Source organism: Theobroma cacao, chromosome 4, assembly GCF_000208745.1.
Source record: "Theobroma cacao cultivar B97-61/B2 chromosome 4, Criollo_cocoa_genome_V2, whole genome shotgun sequence".
Lineage (NCBI taxonomy): Eukaryota > Viridiplantae > Streptophyta > Magnoliopsida > Malvales > Malvaceae > Theobroma > Theobroma cacao.
Window position 1 is genome coordinate 26,387,953 of NC_030853.1, and position 18,069 is coordinate 26,406,021.

The 18,069-nt window shown below is 36.4% G+C and overlaps 3 protein-coding genes across 6 annotated transcripts; 1 reads left to right on the forward strand and 2 right to left on the reverse strand.

Annotated features, from left to right (window-relative positions):
- Positions 64–3,259, forward strand: LOC18602732 (receptor like protein kinase S.2). Its single transcript, XM_018120009.1, has one exon. The coding sequence runs from the start codon at positions 640–642 to the stop codon at positions 3,130–3,132; it is 2,493 nt and encodes an 830-aa protein (XP_017975498.1). The 5' UTR covers positions 64–639; the 3' UTR covers positions 3,133–3,259.
- Positions 3,508–7,258, reverse strand: LOC18602733 (probable calcium-binding protein CML22). 3 transcript variants are annotated; one of them, XM_018120013.1, is made up of 5 exons: positions 7,024–7,258; positions 4,509–4,748; positions 4,328–4,410; positions 3,925–4,099; positions 3,508–3,818 (listed from the first exon to the last, which is right to left on the reverse strand). In XM_018120013.1, exons 1-5 carry the CDS (start codon positions 7,025–7,027, stop codon positions 3,715–3,717), a joined length of 606 nt encoding a protein of 201 aa, XP_017975502.1. In that variant the 5' UTR covers positions 7,028–7,258; the 3' UTR covers positions 3,508–3,714. The 3 variants fall into 3 exon arrangements, with proteins under 3 accessions (XP_017975502.1, XP_017975500.1, XP_017975499.1); XM_018120011.1 differs by having other exon boundaries at positions 4,208–4,410; XM_018120010.1 differs by having other exon boundaries at positions 4,199–4,410.
- LOC18602734 (protein PHR1-LIKE 3) lies at positions 9,230–13,662 on the reverse strand. 2 transcript variants are annotated; one of them, XM_018120394.1, is made up of 6 exons: positions 13,297–13,662; positions 11,161–11,237; positions 10,859–10,913; positions 10,237–10,315; positions 10,085–10,154; positions 9,230–9,818 (listed from the first exon to the last, which is right to left on the reverse strand). In XM_018120394.1, exons 1-6 carry the CDS (start codon positions 13,484–13,486, stop codon positions 9,423–9,425), a joined length of 867 nt encoding a protein of 288 aa, XP_017975883.1. In that variant the 5' UTR covers positions 13,487–13,662; the 3' UTR covers positions 9,230–9,422. The 2 variants fall into 2 exon arrangements, with proteins under 2 accessions (XP_017975883.1, XP_017975884.1); XM_018120395.1 differs by having other exon boundaries at positions 9,230–9,815; positions 13,297–13,659.

Here is an 18,069-nt window from a genome sequence, read left to right on the forward strand (position 1 = left end):
AAGAAAAAAAAAGCTACATATGACAAAGTTGGTTGCATTAAAATTCAATACCATGATATAATCCAAACAAATCAATGAAATAATTATTCTCCAGTACTAGAGAGGACAATAATGCACCAACCCAACCTATAGAAGCAGTTCCATATTCAATGCTTATCACATGAACTTTGATGCTTAGCAGGTAGCACATGGAGGGAGATTTGTTCTTAGTTGTGGCTATTTTTGGAAAGGATTTAGCAAAACCATAAAACGGTTTGCCAAAGGTGTTCTCACGCGCTCTAAAGGTGCGTCTATGACTAGCATTCCTAGTGTGAAATCATCCAATAGAAAGTTTATATTGTTGGTGTTATTGTTCCTCAAAACTATAGATTATTTTGCAGGATTGGAAAATTATGAAAAGAATCTTCTTTTGGTTTTTGTTTGTGACATCACAAAAAGGGCGGTAGGTTCCTGGTTGAGAAAGTTTACAGCAATACAATTCAACCATGCAAACCTAACAATGTTGAATTAAAGCACTAACCCAAAAGCCATTCACAAGAGAATCATTTAATACATACCCAAAGTTCCATTTCCTTTTGTTTTTCCTCACCACCTTCATTCGTGCTCATCTAGGCATCGCCACCCAACACCGCCACCACCATGCAGATAAACCGGCTTTGCTTCATTTTACCGGCTGATTTCGATGAAATCGCCCCCTTGGACCACACCAAATCTGATAAACCTGCCATGAAGGAGGTCAAGAAACATCCATACCGGGAATGTGGGAGTCAAATTCTTGATTTCATTGGCGGTGCATTGCGCCGGTTCTATGACTCGAAATGGGTTCATTTTTGTCACCATGATGTGCCGAGTAAACAGCAACCCAGTGTGTTTCATGACCTGGAAGGAGTTCAGATGTTGGAGAAGGTCGGTGGAGAGAATCCAAGGATTTTTAGTTATGCTGAGCTTTATATAGGTTCTAATGGCTTTAGTGAAGATGAAATTCTTGGAAGTGGGGGTTTTGGCAAAGTGTATAGAGCAGTTTTACCTAGTGACGGAACCGCGGTTGCGGTGAAATGTTTGGCAGAGAAAGGGGAGAGGTTTGAGAAGACCTTTGCAGCTGAATTGGTGGCTGTGGCTCATCTACGACATAGAAATCTTGTTCGGCTAAGGGGTTGGTGTGTACATGAAGACCAGTTGCTCCTGGTTTATGACTACATGCCCAATCGGAGCCTTGACAGAGTACTCTTTCGGAGGCCTGAAAACATTGGCGCAGCTCCTTTACACTGGGAGCGCCGCAGGAAAATTATCGGAGGCCTTGCAGCTGCATTATTTTATCTCCATGAACAATTGGAAACTCAGATTATACACCGGGATGTAAAGACAAGCAACGTAATGCTTGACTCGCACTATAATGCACGGCTCGGTGACTTTGGCTTGGCACGGTGGCTTGAACATGAACTTGAGTACCAAATCAAGACACCAGCAACAAAAAGGCATCAGTTCCGTTTGGCGGACACAACCAGGATTGGTGGCACAATTGGGTATCTGCCACCAGAGAGCTTCCAGAAACGAAGTGTGGCTACGGCCAAATCCGACGTCTTCAGTTTTGGGATTGTTGTGTTAGAGGTGGTTTCTGGAAGGCGCGCTGTGGATCTTACATTTCCAGACGAGCAAATCATTTTGCTTGACTGGATCCGTAGGCTGTCTGATGAAGGCAGGCTTTTACATGCAGGGGATACTCGACTTACAGACGGGTCTTACAGGCTTGCTGATATGGACCGGTTGCTTCACATAGGACTTCTCTGCACACTCCATAACCCGCTATTGAGGCCTAATATGAAATGGATTGTGGAAGTGCTTTCTGGTAACATTTCTGGCAAACTGCCAGCTTTGCCATCATTCGAGTCCCACCCTCTATACATCTCTTTGTCATCCCCTTCCAACACCAGCGGAAGCAAGAGCACTACCGGGGGCAGGTCCTCCACCACCACAAGCACCAACACGACAGTCACGTTTGCTTCATCAAATTATGTCACTGCCACTGAAGAAACTTTATATGCAACTGCTGAATTTGGAATCAATTCTTCCAGCTTATACCATGACAGCTCTCGCCGACCAACAAACTTCTTTGTGGTTGAAACTCCCAGAGAAATATCCTTCAAGGAACTCATTTCTGCCACCAACAATTTCGCAGAATCAAACAGAGAAGCAGAGCTTGACTTCGGAACTGCCTACCAAGGTTTCCTTGACAACCATCATCACATTCTTGTGAAGAGACTTGGCATGACTCAATGCCCTGCATTGCGAACACGATTTTCAGATGAACTCCAAAACTTAGCAAGGCTTCGTCATCGTAATCTGGTACAACTCCGTGGATGGTGCACTGAACAAGGAGAGATGCTTGTTGTATATGATTATTCACTCAATCGACTGTTGAGTCACCTCTTATTCCATCACAATAACAGAATTGGCAGCCCTATTTTGCGATGGCAACACAGATACAGCATTATCAAGTCCCTTGCTTCAGCCATTCTTTATCTTCATGAGGAATGGGATGAACAAGTTATCCATAGAAATATTACATCTTCAGCCATCATTCTCGATTCCGAAATGAACCCACGGCTTGGTAGTTTCGCTCTTGCTGAATTCTTGACAAGAAATGATCACGGCCATCATGCAGCTACCAACAAGAACAAATCAGTTCGTGGAATTTTTGGTTACATGTCACCAGAATATATGGAATCCGGAGAAGCAACCCCAATGGCTGATGTTTATAGCTTTGGCGTGGTGGTGCTTGAGGTGGTTAGTGGACATATGGCAGCTGATTTTCGGCGGCCTGAGGTATTATTGGTAAAGCGGGTCCATGACTTTGAGACACAAAGAAGGCCACTGGAGGAACTGGTTGATATTAGGTTGAATGAGGAATACAATGATAAAGAACTGTTGAGACTGACAAAACTAGGAATTGCCTGCACACGCTCTGACCCAGAATTAAGGCCTACCATGAGGCAGATTGTGAGCATACTTGATGGGAATGACAAAATCTTCATGGAAGAAGGTCAAAGGAAGGAGGGTACGGAAGAATGGAAACAGAGAAATGCTTCTTCTTTGTCATTGGTTAAGGGAATCCATGCTCTGGGAATACATTAAAACTCACCAAAGGAGAGGCGAGTTGTTAGCACATATGTTTTTCATTACAATTTTCTTTTTCAATTATTGTATACTACTGAAGGATGTGTATAACAAGAGAGAAGAGTGCTTTTTATGGTATCTATCTGGACAACTTTGATGAAAATGTAGTGTAGTATAACACCGGTTAACCTTAACAGTTTCTTGCCATACCCACTGCTATGAACTTCTCATACATTGTAATTACAATTTTATTCAGATAGATCAGGAAATAGATTAGAGACACAGAAATAAAAATAATCAGTACTAATTTATTGTTTTGATAGAATATCTTGAATTTGTATCATTTGAAAGATGACAGTAATGATATATGACAAGATACAAAAAGATTAGAGGGACAGAAATAAAAGTATTCAGTACTAATTTTGATGTTTTAATAGAATATCTAATATTTGTTTCATTTGAAAGAAAACAGTAATGACATATGAACTGATACAGCACCACAGTTTGACTAAATACTTGGATGCCCTAGGTATATGAACAAATCTTAATCTGACCTCATTCCAGATTATTGTGTAGCTCCTTCAAGTGCAGTTAGCTTCCTCAGTCAGGTAGCTCTTCATCACTTTCGATCCCAACCCAGTTGATAAAAGCAAAGAGGAACTCTCTGAAGCTGACCTTTCCATTCTTATCCCAGTCCATTTCTTCTGCATTTTTCCATAGGAATTACCAAAAGAAGGATTAATAGAATTTATTAGAGACACTTCTGAGAAATTAGATAGTTGAAAGTATAATGAGTGAAGATGATGATACTGAATCTAGTCCTGGTGACATGCGCAGGGGATCTTTCCCAAGGCGAAGCCTCATTTAGTGCCTTGATCATGTCTTTCTTGTTCAATTTTCCATCACCATTCTTATCAAGAAACAAGAATGCTTCAACAATAGTATCGAAAGTGGCCTCAAGCTGTGGTGAATCTATCTTCAATGTCTGAAACATTCCCAATTCATCATGAAAGACACTGATTAGTACTTTCTAACTTAACATGCTATGTTCTTAAATCAGGAAAAGAAACAAAAATGAGTTTACTGTGGATACAGTATCAGGAGATGGGGAAGGTTTCATTAGGAGATAGATGAGACATAGGAGAACAATAAACTCATTAAATTGTATCCCTTCACTCCCATCAATGTCACAGGAATGAAACAAATCCTCAACCTCCTCTTTTGTCAGGTGAAATTGCAGTTTTTCCAAACATTTGTTCAGCTCCTCACGATCAATAGTTCCATTAGAGTCTTCATCTAGAGAGAGAGAGAGAGAGAGAGAGAGAGAGTCAATTTGCTGTAAAACTCCAAGATAATATCTTATAGAGCTGAAAAGCAAATTTGTTGCAACCCACCATACTGCTCAAATACACCTCTGAGGTTTTTCAATCCGTCCCTGAACTGAGGGAACCTCACAATTATGCTGTCAATTGATTTGAAATTTGATTGTCCTGATGCACTTCTCTTCATTTCAATCATTTTCCTTTCAAGCTTTGAATCCAGCTTCTTGTACTTATTTGGTGAACCACAATGACAAAGCATGCCTCCTATTGTGCTGGACAAAGACTTCAGGGATGGGCAAGGACGACATTTTCCTTAAGATAAGATATGGAAATTAGAAGTCAAATGAAGGCTCGATGTTGGGATGGAATGAAGATAATACTGCACATTTTGTGACTTTCTTGTTTCATAGTAAAATGAACTAATAAATTTTAACTGATGATGCTAGCTTAGTGAGTATAATATATTTAAGAATATTTCTCTCATTCAAAGTAAAAAATGAAAATGATGACCAATTCTCTGGACCATCTATTTCTATGTCAGCAGCAAAATCTGAGAAGAAATGGACACTTTCTTCTGCTTTCCCTGAATGTACCTTAACAGATACATTGAAGGATTCTATCACTATTCCTGAAGTTCATTTTTACAGCATGTTATAAGGGAAAATGTCGTTTCTGTTTAGTTTCATATATTGATTCCCGCTCCAACCCCACCAACGGTTATTGCAGAAATGTCAGAGCAAACCTGTTGGTCAAGAGATCCATGAGGGTGATGCTAGTTGCATGTCAGTATCAGCAGTACTAATAGAGAAGGTAAAATACAAAACCACTATGAAACGAACTCATAATTGAGCTTGGCCCCTTGTACTTTCAAATCTACATTCTTTAGACTCAACTATATTAATCAAATGGAAAAGAAAACAAACTAAAAATCCCAAAACTCATTCTCTAAGGTCATAGCTATAAGAGGCAACAATCCATCCTTCTAGTCTCTCATGTCTCTAAGCAACCTATCACTGGTCTCCCTATCTACAATTCAGTCATTTTTTTTTTGTTTTTTTTAATTTATTTTCCCTCACATAGCAAGTTCTCACGTCTTCTCCTCTTGTCTTTTTTCTTATTTTGCTGTCCTGGATGAGAAAAGGTAGATTTCCTTCGGTAAGTTACTGATAGTGTGAAATAGAATTAAGCTTAATCGGTCAACACTTTTGGGGTAGATATTGGCTAACCTTTGGCTGGGTACCAGAGTTGCTATATTGAGTGTAGAGTACCTTTATGTGGCTATGGAAGGTGATTGTGCTTGCAATTTTTATATTATGAAAGGTTTCTGGACACTTCTGAAGGCTCTTCTTCAGCATAATACTCCATGAAATTGTAATACCTGAATTACCTTTAACATCAATCACCAAAATCTGTCCTAATCTTGGATCTATCTCTTGTTGGCCATACTGATATTCACCCAGAAGATTAGCTTGACAGAATTGTGCATGAAGCATGATAATCATTATATCCATATAACATAAATTAACATTACAAAATATAAACTGAATTCTGAATCAGATTGATAATCAAGGTTTAAAACCATACTAAGTGAATACGTGGAAAGAGTCCATTAAGTTTTATCCATAAGTTATGTAGTCTATAGACACTTTATCAGTGTCTTGGCTAGTGAAGACAAGTTAGGTAAATAAAATTGGAATATGAGACAGACAGCCTAATTAGCAGACAACAGAGAAAGGACCTATGAAGTATTGACCAAGGAACTTTGGAACATTTTCGGCTTCATAAATGACAGTATGTAGAATTCATGTAGTCCTTCCCTCACCCCTGACAAGGGACGTGCTTGAAAGAAGAGTCAACTCAAGAATACAATTAATGACTTAACTGTAGCATTTGTCCATTTATGTCCTATCACCATATAGAAAAAGTCACAAAAAATCACTTTCTTTGCCTTAAACAAACATAACACTAACTCGTGAAGCTACCTTGTGACTGATAATTCATATATTTACAGTATGCACAGGAAATTGGAGTCCAGACTGCCAGTACATTATTCTTGATGAGGCTCATGTATAAAATTTAATTAAACCAACTATGATTTCTTCAAGAGTATTCTATAGTTGTTACTTAAAGAAAAGAATTACTTACAAAATGATGATAATCAGGTCCTATTCATCTTAATTCTTAACCTAGATACCGTTGATATATGCAAAAGTTATCTAAAATGGTTATCAGAACTTTGATTTTATGATTGTTAACAATCCATTAACCTATATTACTAGGAAAGCTAACAATTATCCATAATCAGCAATTTACAACCAAAACAAAAACACATGTTTACCAAAAGTAAATTCTACAAACATAAGTAAATAAAACTGATACCAGTAAAACAAAAAGCTGGAGAGTAACTCAATCCATGAACCAAGCATATACATAAACAGGAACAAAAAAGAAAGCTTATAATCCAAAACTTGATTAACATTTAACCATATGGCATCACAGGGAAAAAGAATAAAAAAAAAAAAAAAAGAAGGTATCAAACAGACAAATAAAAGAAAGAAAGAAGAGGAGAAAAGAAACAAAGACATACCCATTGAAGCTTAATTTGATGGTGTTAGAGATGACGATGAAGCTGCTAGTTCTTGCAAGGGAAGAAAGAGGTCACAAAAGAAAAAGTTTATAAGTCAACAGAGAATGATGAAGGGAAAGCTGTGGTTAGTCCCACAGAGCTGAGGAACAAGAAAAGGCGAAGGGAGAGAAGGGGTAAAGAATAAGCAAAATTGAGGGGAATTCTCAAAGTGGAGATACCATAATAATGGCCTTTGACAACAACGAGTACATCTTTATTCCCTTGTTTCAAATATCATAACGGTACAAAGTAAAGAAAGCACCAGTTCCGCTTCTCTTTTGGACCGCTGTCTCCCCTTGCAACCAATGGAAACATGCCATGTCAGCATCATTATTACAAACTCCACCTTTTTTTGCTCTTTCTATATTATAAATGAAATATTAACAAGCTGTGCTTAATTTAGTGGTATCTCTATTACTAACACAGTGTTTAGATAAGAAAAAAAGAAAATAGAACTTTAAAAAAAAAAGTGATTTAGCGGATAAGCTTGTACTTAAATTTCATGGTAACCAAAATCTCCTATTCCCCATTATTTAAATTACTGTTTGGGTGAAGTGACACTATGAGCTCATGTTCATAGAAAAGCTTTTTATAAATTTTTCAATCAATTTTTACTTAATCGATGATTATCATATGATGGGACTGTTTAGGAGTAATGAACATTGCATTTCTATATTAGCAGTTGTCTGATTATTGACCGCTCAATTAAAGACTTGAAACATAATACTTGCAAGTTGCAACCAGGTTAACTAATTATTTTACTTTGCATCTGCTTTATCTTTTGGTTTTCATGAAATATTATGTACATTTCCATGAATGAAACCTCATCCTTCATATAACTGAAACCCACCAAAAGATGTCTAAAACGTTGCAAAAATGAACTCAAAAGATACAAAGTTACAAACAATGAAAGAATAGCATGCAAGACAAAGTTGGTCGACCCTGCTTGTACTTGCTCGTAAAATGTGCAGAGCAGCATCCTCAAGCTTTTTACTGAAATTGTCATTGAAAAGATGGACCCTTTTTGGCTGAACTTGTGCATTTTCTAAAGGCTATATGTTTGATTTGATTCATCACGTACGCACTTGCAGCTCGTTTTCTTTAGCTCACATGGGTTGTTTTGCAGCAAGAGAAGTGGGGGGCTGATGAGCAGGGTTCTGACCTTACTAAATCTTCAATAACATCTTCATTGCATTATTGGAAAATAATAAGCAACGTAAAATTCAGCGGAATTCCTTGCTTTGAGCACCCATTACTACTAATTAGGAAACTCATAGAACTCCACCCAACCTTTCCACCACAATTAGACTCCTGTTTATTTCTTGACAAAACCTGAGAATACTCTGACTGCATAACAAAAACATAATAGTGATGATTATGAGTACAATCTATTGCAGAATTTATAGCGAATGGATCTCATCATATAAATGGGAAACTGAAATGGATTTGGAAATAAAGTCCATTTCTTATTGAAACAATTGATTAAAATTAGAAAAATCAGAAGCACTCCCATGGAGTAGGTCTTTTGATGGTCTTTGGAGATATGTTATGTGTAAACCCAACTATATTCTTGTCTTGATCATGCAATCTATGTTGACTTTAAGAAAAATACTTTTATCTTTAAATTTTGATCGAAATTATACAAATATTTATTAATTTTTAAAATAAATATTTCATTTTAAAAAAATATTTTTCACTTAACAGATAATTTCAAATGTTAATCAATTGTTAATATTTTCGTCAGTTTAATGCGTGGTAAAATAAAAAATAATTTTACTCTGATTAATTTTTAAAATTATTATTATATAATTTTATTAATTAAAAAAAAAATCCCTAAACTCCAGTGCTGCCCTGAGGAGCCCAACCTGGTACTCCCCACTTCTGGGAGCATCGGCCAGCACTCTCCTTTCTTGGGGAGCTGGGAAGCAGCTCCCTCGCTCTTTATTTTTTATTTTTTTTAAATATAATAATAACTTTTAAATTTATAAAAAATAATATTTTAATTATTTTGTAATTTCTGTTAACAATGTTTGCATTCATAGGACGAAATATCTATTTAAAAAATTAATGAATTCGTTTGTAATTTCAATTAAAACTTAAGGATGAGGGCATTTTACCTAACTTTAAAGGTGGACTGCAGAAATCTTGTGTCATAATACTGTGCAAGGGAAGGCAATGTAAAGTTTTAGAGGTAACCCCATATTCAAAAGGATCTGCTTTTAGAATATACAGACCGCTGATGGTACAGTTGGTAAAAGAAAAAAGACATTTAGATTAATAACTAGACATGGAGTAAAAACAAAAGGGTAAAAAATAAAAAGAGGGAAGGTACCATTTCTAAGATGGAAATGTCCTGCTACTCAACTAATATTAGGCATCACCCACTCTATTTCTTGCCTTATGTTGCCATCCAAGGGCAAAGGGTCTGCATTACCAAACAAGGGCCTTGGCCTCTTCTTCATAATAGCAGCCTGTGAACCAACACCCATCGGAGAAACCGGCATACTGGAAGCAGTTTTGTTCTCTAGAGCTGCAGCAAGTTCAGACAAGGAAGGCAATTTTATGTTATCAAGAGGGATCATCTCTTGACAATCATTGGAAACCTTGATAGCAAGTTCAGAAAGCTCTTCTCTAGCAGCTTCAAGACCAGCAGAAGCAGCAGCCTGATCATTCAGAGCTTTACAGGCTTTCTCGAGTATTGACTGTAGGTATTTGCCTTGTGCTTCAATCCGAAGTTGAAGACGTCGCTGTACCTGCTAAGTGAAACCATTAGTATGCAGAAAAATCACACAAGAAAATGTTTCTTCCACCAGAAAGAGTAATCATATACTACAACAAGAAGGAAAACCCTTTTGAGGTCCCTCAAAAATTTTCAAAATAAGCAAGTGGCTTTCTACAATATCACTTCATTAGCTAGCATATACATGTCAATAATTAACTATACAAGTACTGAAGAAAGCTAATGCTAACCAAAAGTCCAGGCCACTATCTATCAGCCACAGCCAGAACTAATGAAACCAACCTCCAACTGTTCATGTAGTCTTCGTTGCACTTCCATCTGCACTCGAAGAGCTTCAGTAACCTGGTAACCACTGTTTGGAAGATGAAATTCAGCACTCATCCAAAGCCTAAGAAAACTAACAAGATTGTCCAACAAGAGAAGAAATAGCATACTCATTCAAATCTTGCGCCACCATTCTCGATGTTGATGTTGTAGATGAACCAGTGTCCTGACTTTCTGCGACACAAGAAGCTGAAACACCAAAGATACATCTCATTACCAGTCAATTAAGAATTTGGATAGCTATTATCTGGCATCTAGCAGTTGACAAGAGATAATTCTCAGGACCTCCACCATGACCCACATCATACACATGGCAGAAAGGAAAACAATTAGAGACCTTAAATGCCAAGACTGACCTAAAACACAATTTGGTAATTTTATCAAAACCCCAAGAACTCATGTCTGAAAAACTTACAGTTCAAATGCCAAGACTGACCAAAAAGCAAAATTTTAAAAGCAAAATTTGATAATTTTATCAAACCCCAAAAGCTCATGCCTTCTAGAGCATAGTTGCTTCTCTTCATGATGATGTAATAAACCAGAGGAATATGATAGAAACCTTTCCTCAATGGTCTCTTCTTGGCAAAGTCAAAACAGTTAAATAGTCATGGCACTTGGTCATAAGTACATCAAAGGTACAAAACAAAAGGCAGAAGGAGGAAGCTACCATATTCATTATTGAATGCAAAAACTCTTTAATAATTACTAATTCAAAGAGACCAAGATGTGTACCATCCTTAGAGTTATCAGTTGATTCCTTGCATGATTGCTTCCCCAACCGGTATTTCTGCAAAGAAGGAGCACTGAGTAAATTATACGAATTTCAATTAGCTTAGCTGGTAAAACCCCCTCCTTCCAACACAAACACATGCAAAAATTATTGGGTACAGAGAATAACAAATTATGGTAGATCATGTTGCAAATCAACTCCATCTTTGACATACAAAAGACGGGCTGAAGACATGACAGCACCAATACATTGTAGGGAACAACTTCAAATCATGATCATTGAAGAGATGATAGTAACAACCAACCTGAAGGTGTGATTTCAAGTGATACAGCGTAAGGCCTTTGACTCCCATTGTTCTCAAAATAGTCTTAGGGGTTGCTTCTGAAATGCATATCGGACAAAACAAGCTACATCAAGATTCATAACTTTAGAATAGCAAAATGCAAGAGCAACAAGACATAACAGAAGGGTACATGAACATTGACTCTAATAATGCCATTGTCAGTCAGCAGGTTTGGTTCACGTAAAATCACTCTGAGATTCAAACTCAGAGCATAACCAAGCCAGCTAAACTTTTTGACTCAGCAGAGCAGTAAGCCTCAATCAAACAAAAGATGCCAGAAAGAAAGTTTAACTGACAAACACTTGTGGCCTAAGGTGCATCTTTGGAACCTCTTCCAGTGCCTGTTTGAAGAACCAAGTTGGAAACTGTAGGTGGTTGCCAATTCACCATGACAAAATACTCATGGTTTTCTTAATTTGTTATTTATATGATGTTTATTTTACTGCATTAAGACAAACCTGTTGCCATCTTGTCCCAAAATCACTCATAGAATCAACTATGTCATACTCTTTTCCTACATTTTGTGGCCTCTAACCATCAATAGGATTTCAATTCTCCACCAGCATCATTGTTACAATTACAAGCAAATGGATTACTTTAGTCAGCAATATTCTTAGATTCCAACTTTAGACAGCAAAATAAATGAGCTACAAATTCATGGGGAGACAAGTCCAGGAGATTAACCTACAGTCTACTTGAGCATTGCATTTAAAAAGAAATATTGCATATTTCAAAAGGTAAGAGGAAAAGAACATTGTGCTATGACGCTTGTACAATTATTTCTTACAAGCTATGTTTCCAGCATAAATAACTTCATGCACAAACCCTGTAATTTGTTCTTATTTAAAATCTTAATCCTTTGGCATAATTTTTACAGGAGGAAAATACTAATACCAAGAATATTCTTCCCAGACCAAGACAAAGGACCATAGTTGCTCTAGTTTGTCTTCCAACAAAAGTAGGCTGACCAAAATTATTGAACTTAATGGCTCCAAAACATGTTTTGTCCTTTTGGTTGCATTTTATCCCTAGAGAAGTACCCCAGAAGCATATAGTGGGCACACAAAATTTGAATAGATAACCAGAAAGTAGTACTAGAAGAATAAAAAGCAAACAAAACAAAGCTTAATGAATGAGCTTGTCAATGTCTATGTGTTTATACAAACATATTTTCGGTACACATGTATAAGAAGAGAGTTCCTTCTAGTAATATCTTAAACAAGAGGTCAGAAATATAGAATTGGCAGATATCTTCTACAGAGAAAGAGCCAATAGCAATGAGGTAAAGTTCAAAGACGTCGTGATCCATTTTCAAATGATATTACCACTACCAATATAGAACATGATTTTAAATCATACCAATGATTACATTGAAAAACAATTGTGGCTGGTAATTAAGTCACAGCTGACATGAAGAACATGGTAAGTACATAACTTCTTCATCCAAAAAAAGGCAAAGACCACTCCTTTAATCACTTCAATTCAGCCTATAAAACAACTATATCAAACATCATCACACCAATTAGCACAACAATCGAAAATAGGAACAAAAAAGGGCAAAAATACCCTGAATTCCAAAAACAAAATAAAATTTTTGGACTGTGATCCATGACTACATAAATTCCAGAGTTACCAAAATACAGATTGACCACATTTCAAGCAACGAAAATAAGAAAACGAATTAATTTAAAAACACAATATTTCCAATCACATTAGCAAAAAAAAAAAAAAAAAAGCCAAGTCTCCAAAGCATGAGCTAAAACAAAGAAACCAACCCAAAAACCAAATACAATTATTAGTCCCAAAGAACCCAATGACCAAATCTTATCACTATTTAATCACATAACCCAAAAGAAAATTAAAACAACAGGGAGAAGGAAAAAAAAAAGCAACCACTTTTCCAGAACCAAATTCGTAGAGAGTTAAAACTACAACTAACTCAAAATTTTATTAAAAAAGAAACCTTGATTAACATTAGCATAACACATTATTATTCAATCAAATAAAAATAAACTCAATTGCTAAAGGGCGGGGGGAGGAGGGGGGAATCACGTTTGCACAGTTCAAAGCAAAGGCAACCCAGAAACAAAAACTTACTGTCAGGGCCACCAAGTTCAGTAACAGCATCAACGAAACGTTCATGGAGCTCGGCTGTCCATCGGAGTCGAGGCTTTGGATCCGTTGTTAGGACCAAGCAAGCATCACCAGGCAAGTTGGTCCCATCAAGCGACCCCTGATAATCTCCCACACTTCCATCCAACGGTAACGACCGAATAGCCGGGTACATTTCTTCTGAAACTTTTCCCGAGAAAGTGGAGGAAAATGCAGGGCAAACCAATGGGAGTAAATAAGTGGGTTTTTCTATCTCTGCTCTCGGGTTCGGGGCACGGAGCCCCGAAGTTGGACGGAGAGAGAGAATAATAAGAAGAAGAAGGGGACGCAGAAAGAGAGAGACGAGAGTAAGAGAATTATAAAAGCGAAGTGAGTGAATTTTGAGGCATGCAGAGGTTAAGACAGCGATGTGTTGTTGTGTCTTTGTCTTTCACTTTCAACTCTCTCTCTCTCCCCTCTTTATTCAATTTATTTGTACTTATAATACCATTTTTTTATTCATAAAAATAATAAAAGAATACATCTTCTTTGTTTTTTCTCTCTCTATATGCATAGGTTTGGCGTGTATGTATACAAGTATTGTAAGATTAAGAGGGGGCCACGTGTTGTCTAGTCGGCCCAATTTTTATGTTTTTTCTTTTTCTAAAGTTTTATTTATTTGATAGATATGCTTTAGGTCTATATAGATATGTTAATTATGATTATGGGGCTCAGTTTTGGTTAAGACTTGAGTTTATACAATTTTGACGTTCGACTCATTTTAAAAATAATTTCGAATTTTAACTATATTATATTTGACAGGAAGTTAAATTAAATATTAAAAATATATAATAGTTAATATTTTTAAAAAATTAAATTATTTTAAAATTTTTAAATAAAATCTTATTCTTGCATTACATTCAATTAAATTATTATATTTTTATTTTAAATTAAACAAATTTTTTTGCTAAATATCACTAATTAAAATATCAGTTGATTTTTTTTTTTACTTTCACATGTTTAATTTATTAATATTTTTTTTTTTTGGTTCTTTTGTTGAGCCGTGGCAACACTTTTTGATAATAATTTCTTTATCAACTTTTGGCACGGCATCCGCTGAAACACCTTTTTTATTTAGTAATGTGCTGATCTAACAATTATAGAAGGAAGCCAAAAGATTTCTTAATAAAATAAACTTACATAGACAGCCACTTGCTCTCCTTTCTATCACTCTGTGCCCTTTGCCTTTTCCCCAGTAAATCTTGCTACATTACTAATTCACTATTCCAAAAGGAAAAAGAAGATAGTTGGACTTAGATCATCATTGATATTAGCGGGAGTTTTGGTAGTGATTAAGGATAATTTATTATTTGTCACTGTTAATCATTTGAGTCTCAAGCACTGTTTCAAGTTAAAAATATACCTAATAAGTGAAAGATGACTTATGTTTATATAATCAAATTCATCTTATATTTTATTGATGTAAAATTCGTTGTATAACATTCTCGATACATTAATTCTTTATTAATAAAAAAAAAAAATTTATAATCATTACATAGTGATTTATTATCTATAGAAGATAAAGATCTTTATACTAGTAATGATTTACTTATACCTTTCAATTTAAATTTATTTTGATATCACTCGTCATAAATTTATGTCTCTAACTCAAAAATAAAAATTCATACTTATATATTCAAAATCCATCATCTTCTGCTAATACGAGAATGGTGACTGCTAATACTTCCATTCTTCATTTGCAAAATTCAGGTTGCTTGGCCCCGTACGCTTTTACACTGTTAGAGACGAAAAGAGTAGGATTCTTACTTTGTCTTGGCATGTTAACAAGACTTCAAAGTCTTAAGTAACAACACAAAAATCGAAATCGAATCTTGATCGAGCAAGTCTTTCGCCTACTATTAAAAATTTTTTAGGCTAGCAGTCTAGAAATTTTGGCCCTTCAATGCCTCAACTATCGTGGGATTCAATTACCATAGCTTGTAGCTGTATTACTGTCATGGATAAAACAAACCCACAAGCTCACCAGAGGGTCGATATAAACAAAGTCGTCCCTCCCATATTTCATGGCTGCATATTTTTGGAATTTTTTATTTTGGAAGTTAGGGGTGGTCAATCAGTTCAACCTTTTTTTGATCAGCTAAATAGCAAATCATTGAAACCGTTGAATTCAAATATGATTTCCTCTCATAAAATCACTCCCTGTTTCCAACATTTATAACCAAATAAAACCCAAGGAATATGGAAGTTGGGGACTAGCGGGGTTAGAACCTTACCGACCTGCATTAATTTGTAAACCAGGAACAAGATCCATGACCCAAATTGCTTTCAGGGATAACAACGTTTTCCCCTGTTCCTAAGTTCCTACTCCTGTTAGATGGAAAAACATACACATACTGCACCCAAGGGTAGATATTGGTTGTTTGATTGAATAGAATTGTGCAGATAGTATCTAAAATATTCACCAGTAATCCCCTCCAAAATTCATTTCATAAGATTAGCACTATCTGCCATTCCTTCTTTGTATCGTTTCTCTCACAGCCAAGTGTCATAGCCATTCTAGAAACGAGCATGCGGAGCCATACCCCCTGGTTCCTGAGGGTGGGTGGATAAGGGAAGGGAAGACAAAGCCAGTCCAAGGGGATAGGAGGCCAGCAAACCAAGGGCGGCTAGATTGAGGCCCCACCAATGTGTAAACAGCACGGTGCTAAGAGAAGCTCCAGTTAAAGGAGAGGAAGAGGGGATGCTGACAATCAACTTTCAGACAAAAAGTCTAGCAGTTTTCCCAATAATAGTGACCGCAGTGGGGTTGCTTTGTTTTGTGTTGTTGACAAGACCACCTCCTCCTCCTCTCTCTCTCTCTCTCTCACTCNCCTCCTCCTCCTCTCTCTCTCTCTCTCTCTCTCTCTCTCTCTCAACTTTGCAATTGCTGTCAGCACTATGAAATGACATCACAACAATATTATCTTTACTGAGAGCTTTATGCATTTATTACCGGGAAATGTTAAACAAAGTTGGGGCCTAGGTTTCTTTTCATGTTCCAGACAAAACATAGACCTGAGCTAAATTAATGCTCCAAAGTACAAACAGAGAGAATCAAATATTATCATTGCCTGCCTTGCTTCTAAGTTCCCCCCCCCCCCTCCCTTTAAGCCCTTATTTTTCAAAATTATTCACAGTTTATTGTTCCTTTTTTAAAAAAATACATTAGGAAGAGTATGATCACAGAGTCCTCTGTCTGATATATCACTTTGCAGATTTAATTTAGATCAAGTTGCTGAAGGTCTTTATTTCTTTTTCCTTTTTCTAATGACAATCCAAACCGACCCAAGTTGGTGAAAATCTGCAACTTGCAAGAAAGAGATATTTCATGGAACTTTTATTACCTTTAATTCCTTCTGATGAAGTGTATTTTACTTTGCCTGTGGAACCAAAAACATGGACCATTGCCTCAATGGCGACTTACGAAAAGTTTATTTTTGACAAGGAGTCAGTTGTCAACAAAGTAATCACTTAAACAAAATTGGAACCATGCATAGCTTTTTTGGGTAATATAATATGTTCTATAAATTATATACAATAGATTTTTTTAATATGATTCGTATCAAAAACAATGCATTTGAGGCATGATTAGGTTTGCAGGCAAGCCACCCTCCACCACCCTATTGGAAAGAGATTAAACTAAACTAAAACAGGATGTAGACATAATTTGGCCAAAGATAATTCACTTGTTTCTTGGTCTTATCTTATTCAAATAGTACCATAACATTAACATATTTTATACACATGAAGAATAGCCTATTTGTATACACTATCTAGAAGCAAGCTGGTTAAGACGAGGTTCTCATACATCAACTAACTCCCTAATAATGTTTAGCTCATTGATAGGAGCAATTATTGATGGTAGCCTTGTTCATGGGTTTTGACTTTTGATTTGATTGTCATCGATTAAGAAAAGCAGGGGAAGCAGAACATATTTAGTCACCTAGTTTTTTATCTAAGCAATTGTTAAGTGGGTTGATTTAAACCAGTGAACGTGATTTTGGGTCCCCCTCCACATTCTAAGATTTTCAGTAAAATGAAGGCTGCTCTCTCTCGTGTTCTTTATGGAAAGGAATTGGTCTGGGACTCTTTCTAAATTATGGCACTCAAGAATTGAAGTCAACCTATTGGAGAGGCCAGGACCACTCTTGAACAATTCTAGTCTTCTGGCCGAGTCCCCAACCAAATCCACTGTAGACTTTGATCACATAGGCAGACAGATATGAGCCAAAAATGGTTCCACCAACCACAATTATTTAGTCAATTATAGGAATTACATGAAGACTATGAAACCCATAGTCTCTCAGCAACTGACCTTGCATTTAAGGAATACATTCATTGCCACCCATGATCTTTTTTTTTTCCTTTTCTGATGTTTTCTTTCCCAACAAACAATATGAAGTTATGTTGATGTCTGCTCAAAGAACAACACTACAGCTCATAATTTTGCTGGAATATATCTATCGTACCTCATGATTCTAAAAATACTTTAATCTTGACTCTAGAGTAAGAATTAGTAGTGGTTGCAGGTGCTTGCATCACTACAGTTTGAAATTCTTTCAGCTCCTAGCCGGCCACCACTAAAATATATATATATGTTTGTTTGTCAAACCAAATATCAGATATAATCCTTTCCTTCCCTTAGTCTTCCAAAGGGAATACACCAGGGTACTTGTTCATGTGAAGTGGGGGATGCTGCAGTTCAAAGTTATCTTTCTG

What these genes read in the sequence shown, in the direction of transcription:
- LOC18602732 (XM_018120009.1), top strand. Translation starts at nt 640, where the DNA reads ATGCAGATAAACCGGCTTTGCTTCATTTTACCGGCTGATTTCGATGAA.
- LOC18602733 (XM_018120010.1), bottom strand. An exon ending in AGGTGTATTTGAGCAGTATG is followed by an intron (nt 4,411 to 4,508) that starts GTGGGTTGCAAC and finishes CTCTCTCTCTAG; the next exon opens with ATGAAGACTCTAATGGAACT. An exon ending in CTCCTGATACTGTATCCACA is followed by an intron (nt 4,100 to 4,198) that starts GTAAACTCATTT and finishes GGAATGTTTCAG; the next exon opens with ACATTGAAGATAGATTCACC.
- LOC18602734 (XM_018120394.1), bottom strand. Translation starts at nt 13,486, where the DNA reads ATGTACCCGGCTATTCGGTCGTTACCGTTGGATGGAAGTGTGGGAGAT. An exon ending in ACTTGAAATCACACCTTCAG is followed by an intron (nt 10,914 to 11,160) that starts GTTGGTTGTTAC and finishes CCTTCTTTGCAG; the next exon opens with AAATACCGGTTGGGGAAGCA. An exon ending in GACTACATGAACAGTTGGAG is followed by an intron (nt 9,819 to 10,084) that starts GTTGGTTTCATT and finishes GGTTTCACTTAG; the next exon opens with CAGGTACAGCGACGTCTTCA.